This window comes from Poromitra crassiceps, assembly GCF_964638095.1.
Source record: "Poromitra crassiceps genome assembly, chromosome: 12".
Classification (NCBI taxonomy): Eukaryota; Metazoa; Chordata; class Actinopteri; order Beryciformes; family Melamphaidae; genus Poromitra; species Poromitra crassiceps.
In genome coordinates this window covers 6,154,668-6,162,498 of record NC_139632.1, presented here as the reverse complement: position 1 = coordinate 6,162,498, position 7,831 = coordinate 6,154,668, and the positions used below count along the sequence as shown (strand labels likewise).

The 7,831-nt window shown below is 41.7% G+C and overlaps 1 protein-coding gene across 1 annotated transcript; it reads left to right on the top strand.

Annotated features, from left to right (window-relative positions):
* Window positions 1-2,949: 2,949 nt before the first annotated feature.
* On the top strand, window positions 2,950-7,831 carry gorab (golgin, rab6-interacting). Its single transcript, XM_083646995.1, has 5 exons — window positions 2,950-3,129; window positions 3,321-3,654; window positions 4,189-4,290; window positions 4,388-4,528; window positions 7,034-7,831. The coding sequence occupies exons 1-5, from the start codon at window positions 3,075-3,077 to the stop codon at window positions 7,500-7,502; spliced, it is 1,101 nt and encodes a 366-aa protein (XP_083503121.1). The 5' UTR covers window positions 2,950-3,074; the 3' UTR covers window positions 7,503-7,831.

The following is a 7,831-nucleotide window of genomic DNA, read 5'->3' as shown; positions in this document are numbered from 1 at the left end:
ATTTCCTGATTTTCTTTCCTTCCCAGCAGTCTAATACACCGCTTCTCTATGTTTATTGGGAAGAACACCAGTGCTGTATTATTGAGTATTCTGGGGCCAAAAGCTTGGCCTCTGCTCTTCCAGTAAAAAACTTTTCTGTGCTAAAAACAAAAAACAATTCTGCTGAATCTGCTCTGAAAACAGGGGCATCATAGTAAATAAATGTGATGCAAATGATCTAGCTACATTATAGCTACACAAAATAAAATGAATTAACACCATATAAAACCTTCTTTCTATGGGGGAACAATAACAATAACTGCCTGATCTGGTGCCGGATCTGGAGCAGGTCTTTAGACAGGAAGAGCCAGCAGCCAGTAACAGATAGCAGGCTCTTCTCCTTTGAGAGAGAGCCTGGTGACGTGAGAGGTTACTATCTGAGAATATTTTGTCACAAAAAGCCCCATCATCTCTGAAGATTGATGTTTTGGCACGTGTGTTTTCCATAAAGAATTGTACAACAGGAAGTTGAGAGATACCAAAGGAGACAGTGAGAAGTGTGATTAAAATCGCTGTGTAAATATAGGACGAATCAGCGTGACGTCACCTAATATAACGTTAATATCTCAAAAACTATACATGACATCGCTTGTATTTTGACATTCTGAGTGAGAGCAGAAGTTTGATGAATAATATATGCATGCCGTGTTAAAGTTGTGTGAACTGTCGCAGTTTTTAAAATGTAAACGGAGTTAGCCGGCTAGAGTCAGCCAGTCAAGCCTCGTGCCAATTGGGCTCCATAGGGTTCCATTGCTGTTGCCACCCAGTGACGCGGTTTGTTTACCAAAATGCTGCTCGGCTGATCCCTCGTATAGCCTACTTATAGTGAGCATGGAGAGATGACATTTCATGGAGACATTATTAAACTCATTGCATCGGAGCCAGAGTGTGCGGTTTCTATTCTTCCTACTATTTCATGGAGACATGACATTTGTTTGCAGCCTAGCTCTTTCTGGGTTATGCCCAAAGGCTGATACGAGTCAAATACCCTAATTGTACACAAAAGATTACAGTACTACTTGATGTGTAAAACATCCAGATTTCAAATGATAAAGTGTTAACTTTGTTGATTCCTGTTTCCACTCATTTCCCATCCCAGGTCATGTCCAGATCTGACAGCCTTGGAGGGATTGCCTGTGGCCGTGCTGCGGGTCAGAGGGGTCAGAAGTTAATTAAAGAACTGCTTTGTGTTAAAGCAGCATGAAATTGAAGTGGCTTCACTGCAAAGCAGAGGGATAAACAGACAGGACTGTCAGAGGCCATGGCTCACTTCATCTCCTCCTGATAGGTCTGTATTCTACAGAAAGACTTCATCTCCTCCTGATAGGTCTGTGTTCTACAGAAAGACTTCATCTCCTTCTGATAGGTCTGTGTTCTACACAAAGACTTCCTTCTTGCTTTCATATGTTTCAATTGTCTGGGATTCTCTTTAAAAGTCGATTAGGCAAGCAAATCAACATATAGTGATAATAGGGCTGTGAATCTTCACTGTCCTCACGATTCGATTCGATTACGATTGAGAGGGCTACGATTCGATTCGATTACGATTATCGATGCTTCTCGATGCTTCTCGATGCATCTTAAATAGATGCATCACTTTTTTTCCCCAATACATGATTTATTTTTTCTCACTTTCTTTTTTCTCACTGTGTGGCTACTTTTAAAATAAAAGTGCATTTGGAATTGCATTGTATTATGATCCATAATTAAAATAAACAACTGCATGTACTTCCATTATATTTTATTTGATAAAAAAAAAAAAAAAACATTTTTTTAATAATCGATTTTTGACATTTGTGAATCGATGCAGAATCGTGCACGTCCGCATCGCGATGCATCTTATAATCGATTATTTTTGACACCCCTAAGTGATATACCTCATCAGCCACTGTAGGTTAGTGACAGTGGTCTATAAAGTACTCGAAAGCCATGGCTACTTGAGTAAAAGTACAGATATCTTCCCAGAAAAAGACTTTGGTAAAAGTCAAAGTCACTTATTAGAATAATAGGAATGGAGCAGTGGGATTTACAGTATGACATCACTGATGACAATCACAGTGGGACAGAGAAACAGAGCCCGAGCTCCTTCATCAGTCGTGGGTTTCTTGGAGGAGCTTCAGCACCTTCTCTGGCCCATGGAACTCGCGTTTTCTCAGTAGTAGTCATAGCCCTTTTCTCAGGAGCTAATGATCCTCTTCAGTGATGTCACTCGCTGAGATTGATGACATCACTTATGACATCAGTCATCAGTGGGATTTATGACATCACTGATGACATCAGTGGGATTTATGACATCACTGATGTCACAGTGGGATTTATGACATCATGAACACATGCCATCCCCCCTCTCTCTCTCCTCACCCCCCCGTCCATCCACCGCCCTGTCCAATAAAGGCAAAATGCCCCAAAATCTCTCTCTCTCTCTCTCTCTCTCTCTCTCTCTCTCTCTCTCTCTCTCTCCCTCTCTCTCTCTCTCTCTCTCTCAAATACACACACAAAATTGCATAGTAGTCTAATGTACAGTTTCCCGTGAAAGGTTAATTAAAACAGTCAACATCTAACATCATAACAAGCACTGCAATATCAGATCATCAACTTTACAGAATTTTCAGAAAAGATTTGTGGAATGAATTTACGATTGATAGCCCATGATAAATATGCCTATTGTATTATAACATATATATTCAATTTTCTGTATAAGTATATAGATCAAATAACTTAAGGATGACTTATTCGTCATTTGCATGACATATTTCGTCGAATAAAGGGAAAAAACATTTAGTATTTATTTTATTTGTTGTTTTTTTACGTTTTTTTCTTCAGGCGCCGTCTACAGCTTCACTTCACTGGTCTTTTTTTCGGGTCCTTGACGTGGCATTCACAAACAAAGATGGCGGCCGTGTTCTGTGTTTTGCCGAACTGATCCGATTATTTTCAGGTTTATAATGATTATTACCCGAGTTTACAATTAAAATATTCCATGTATGCATAGTTTTGTTTTGTCGATCGAGGTGTTTTAAGTTTAGGGTCGTGAAATGGCCGGTTGGGCAGGTTTTTCTGCCGAGGAGCTACGAAAGATGCAGCAGAAAGGTAACATTAGCCCACTAGCGTTATAGCATGAAGTTGTGACCTGTCAATCTGGCTGACTGGCTCTTGTATTGGCTTGGCATGTCCTCGACGTTTTCAGTACAAACGGCTCATATGGTCTGAATTATATGGTCTGAACTACTCTCTTCCATAGCCTCGAGAATAACCATGTGTGCATGTGCTTGTACCACCAGACCAAGCGCTGCCTGCCGCGTTGGGTCGCGGTCGGAAACCTGTTCCATCCAACCGGAGTCGGCAGCAGCTACAGCGGGAGAGAGCCTTGCAGCAGGTGGCCGCTCAGCAGAAGGTTGAAGCTGGGTCTCCTGCTCTTCCACCGGAGCAGCAGCTCACCAGACCCCCGCCGAAGCATGTCTCTCGGCCCGCAGCCCCAGAGGCAGGAGCTGCTGCTGCCAAAGCAGAAGTGGAGAAGAAGCCCAAGGAAGAGAGGCTGGCTGGACACAACGAGCCAGCCGCAGCAGAGCTCTCGCCACCGGTTGTGAAAGAGCTGGAGAAGCAAGAGGTGGAAATGTTAGTAAGTTTTGTACACACTGCAGAATACTTTATCTTTATGAGTTGAAATGTATATTTTTATATATATTTTGTATATTATGTATATTTTCGTTTTATCGCCTGTATAGCCAGCCCATGGTCCCAATCTGTTTTTATTAAAGACACATAATTAATGAGTGAACCACAGACCTTTGCAACTTTCACAGATATACTGGGTTAGATTGTATCAATGACACAGGCATGGCTACGTAATTAAATCTTATAAGCTAATTTGTGTTTTTACAATATGAATAATTTCTGTGTTGTGTTTCTGTGTGCTGTGTCAAATAGTCTTTAGTATAGACGTTTGTTTTGATTTTCGTTCATGAGATAATTTTTTTGGATGGTTTCAAAGTTCTCACAAATATTTTTTGCATGTAAATTATATTGGATGACATGTTGCTACCGTAATTTACTTCCCCAACTGTCAGTGTTGGTATATTGGACCTAAAACACATGTAATGGTCTGGACTCTGTTTATATTTTTCCCTTTTTTATTTATTTTTTCCACAGACGAGAAAAGACACGTCTGGAGCTGCTCCAGCATGAGCAAAAACTGATCGAAGAGGGGAATAAGCGCAAAAAAGCCCTGCTTACAAAAACGATTGCTGAAAAGTAAGTACAGGTCCCATGGGAAATCGTCAGTAATAGTGACATAAGGAAATCATGCTTATCAGCAAATTTGTAATGGCCAATGTTTTGTTCTCCACAGGTCCAAACAGACTCAGGCTGAGACAGTGAAGTTGAAGAGAATCCAAAAGGAGCTCCAGGCCCTTGATGACATGGTGTCCAATGACATCGGCATCCTGAGAGGCAGGATCGAGCAATCCAGCTGGGACTACAGTGTTGCCAGGTACACAGACAGAGCATGAGACACAGTCAATAAACCAAAACAAGAAAGGCATGAAACGGAAAGGGCAATTGGACGTTCAATAGTTATTTTTGTTGTTGTTGAACTAGTCCGATTATTTGAATAGAAATCCTTATTAACCAATCACAGCTTTGCAACGAAGGATATCATGAAACCCCACAAGTGATTTATTTGTGCACTCTGCTAAACCGTTATGAAAAATGATCATCATCAATGGATATTTATTGTAAAATCTTCTTCTTTCAAACTCTGGAAACACTGCCCCCTGCAGCATGTTCTGAGTATTGACGTAACAATGTCATTTACACAGGCTTGTAATGCACATGTGTTTTCAAAGGCTTTGAACCACTTTCATCAGACAGAGTCCCTCTCAGATGTTCTGGGTAGTCCTAAATTTTGACTCAACCTCCGTGGATTAGGGATGCATGATTATAATAACTAACAGGGTAATCCTGAACATCCTCATAATTATTGATCAGACATATTAGTCTCAAAGATTTTTGGAAACATAAAAAAAACACGTTTGCATCTTGATATTGGATATTTTGTAACTTATTCTTAATTAGTATGTAATTAAACCGCATTAGAAGCTGGAAAGTCCCTAAATCAGTATGAGACTGTCCAAATGTATTGTACTCCTTCACAGTAATATGCTAAACCTGTAATTGACCTTAGGGTTGTTACTGTGATCTCACTGTGCCTGTGAACCCTGTTAGATTAGCTCAGCGGAGCTCCGATGCTACAGTGTTTTTGTTTGAGATGTTTATATAACGCAGCAAAGACTGCACGCTGCAGCAGCGCTGACCTTCACTCACTCATTATAGTGGATTTTGTTATGATTCTTATGGTGATTTAATCACTTGTTGATGTTACATTGAGGTGCAACAAAAACCAAAGTCAAAGTTTGCTACGTTTTGTACTTGTTTGACATCATCTGGTTTGTTACCAAAATATTTCAATGCTAAACTGTTCGTCTATTCAGACATGTTGGGTGGATTTGGCTCAATCATCAGTGGGTCTGTTCATTCTTACCTGAGATTTGGACTCTGTGCCAGCTGCTAATTTAGTCTAAATTGTCTTTAATCTTCAATGTAATCACTGGACTACTGCTCTTTTACATTCAAGCTGACTTGTCACTTCAGTTTCGGCCTCATGTTGTATGCTCATGTATGGTTAAATTATGACAAAAAGCATGTGCGAATAGACCAAAATAAGCTGCCTAATGTGCACTCAGCATAATTGGTCATAGTGCTCATTGTGAACATGCGAGGAATGTAAATGGAAATACTGGGATTTAATACGGGAGCCAATCTAAATTAAATGAAACAATCCAAATGTCACAAAATGGTTATTAATCAACAGAACTATAACATAGGGCTGGGCATTAAAACAATAGCAATATAAATATCGACGATAGACACTTCATCAATACAATAACAAAATAGTTCAATATATATATATTGATATGTCCCTTGATAATGGAGTGTATTGATAATACAAGTGATATGCAAACAGCCAATCATTTCAATCAATCAATCAAACTTATATTTATATATAGCACCAAATTACGACAACAGTTATCTCAAGGCGCTTTACAAATAGAGCAGGTGTAAGACCATGCTCTTTATATTTTAGACCCAACAATTGAAACGGTTCTCACATTCTCATGTGGCGATTGAAACAATTTCCCAACAAGAGCAGGCCCTTAGTGATGCTGCCAGAGGCCCCTTTAATGGGGGAGAAGCCTTGAGCAGACCTGGCTCTTGGTGGCCGTTCATCTGCCATGAGCATTTTAACAGACAAATCCTAAAGTTCTACCTGAACATATTAACTGCTGGACCAACTGTTTGTTTAATCTCCGCCTCATACTTTGAGCACATGCAGCTCAGCCCAGGCTAGCCTCCGGCTAGCGAACGTCGCTGGCCTGCCGACCCCAGCGCCTCAAAAGGTCTGTTTCTTAGGCCACCCGTCCTTACAGACCAGATCCGACTTCTCTTCACTCACCACGCCATTTAACGTTATTCACCAAGCCTCCCGTTCATCGCCCTGGCTAGTGACTGACCATTCCCGGTTTCTCCCGGGAGCCTGCTGCCTCATCTGATCCAGAGCACAGGAGGTAACACAGCCAGACACTATTAGGTTTTCCCAGAGCAAATTCACAAAAACACTAAATTTGTGTTTTTAATTGTTGTTTTAACATTAAATTATTGCCTGCGTGCCTTGATAAATAAAGTGGTTAAATTCAACCTTTTTCTTGTGGTCTTTATTAAAAATAGGTTGTTAAAAATGATTGATTTGGACTGATATGAAATATTTCATACCGATATTTTTTTTTAGCTATGTTGCCCAGCCCTACTTTTATATACAGTCTTTTTTTCCCGTCTTCTTTTTACCGATTTCATTTTCATCATTTCAGTTTTTGATTTCTTCCCCCATGTCTTTCTCTCATCATTCCCACCATCCTCTCCTCGCCGCGTCCCTGCACAGGAAGCGCTACGAGAAGGCGGAGGCGGAGTACGTGACGGCCAAGCTGGACCTGCACAAGAAGACCGAGGTGAAGGAGCAGCTGACGGAGCACCTGTGTGCCATCATCCAGCAGAACGAGCTGCGCAAGGCCCACAAGCTGGAGGAGCTGCTGCAACAGCTGCAGCTCCAGGCCACCGAGGACGAGCAGGAGGAGGAGGAGGAGGAGAGGCAGAGGGAGGTGGCCGGCAAAGGAAGGAGCTGTGTGGCCAACCCAGAAGATGGGACAAAGGAAAATGGTGTCCAGGAGGGAACGGTGCATTCTGCCCAAAACCCTGGGTCCACAGAGGGAGAGACTGAGAAGCAGGGGGCGGGTACTGCCATCCACCAAGACTGCCCCCCAGTGACGGAACCACCAAAGACTGACCAAGTCCAAGACTCTAACACACTTGAAAACTGTCATCAGAGTGAAGCGCTGGCTTCTGCCTCCTGATGCTGCAGGGAGGAAGGGCACTGAGATTGTCACTTATTCCCCAACGTAGGGATCACTACCACACGACAGCAATGTATTACACTAATACTGTTGGACATGTTTTCCATCTGCAGTGGCCCTGTGTACCGACTGTACGCCTGTACCTGGAGGGCCGTTCTATCATTTCCAGTCGTGCACGGTGCCAGACTGCCCATCGCATTGAGTAAATTCAAAATGTATTTCATTACTGCTTTGCTCCAGTTGGTTGCTCTTCATGTGGATGCTTCTAAAAAATGCTCCTCTTCAAAACATGTGGTTTTACATCATATGTGAATTATCTCTTTCCAAAG

Bases quoted from the DNA above. Each gene is read 5' to 3' on its own strand.
- gorab (XM_083646995.1), top strand. From the start codon at position 3,075: ATGGCCGGTTGGGCAGGTTTTTCTGCCGAGGAGCTACGAAAGATGCAG. The intron at 3,655-4,188 runs GTTAGTAAGTTT...TTTTTTCCACAG, and splicing joins GAGAAGCAAGAGGTGGAAAT to ACGAGAAAAGACACGTCTGG. The intron at 4,291-4,387 runs GTAAGTACAGGT...TGTTCTCCACAG, and splicing joins ACAAAAACGATTGCTGAAAA to GTCCAAACAGACTCAGGCTG.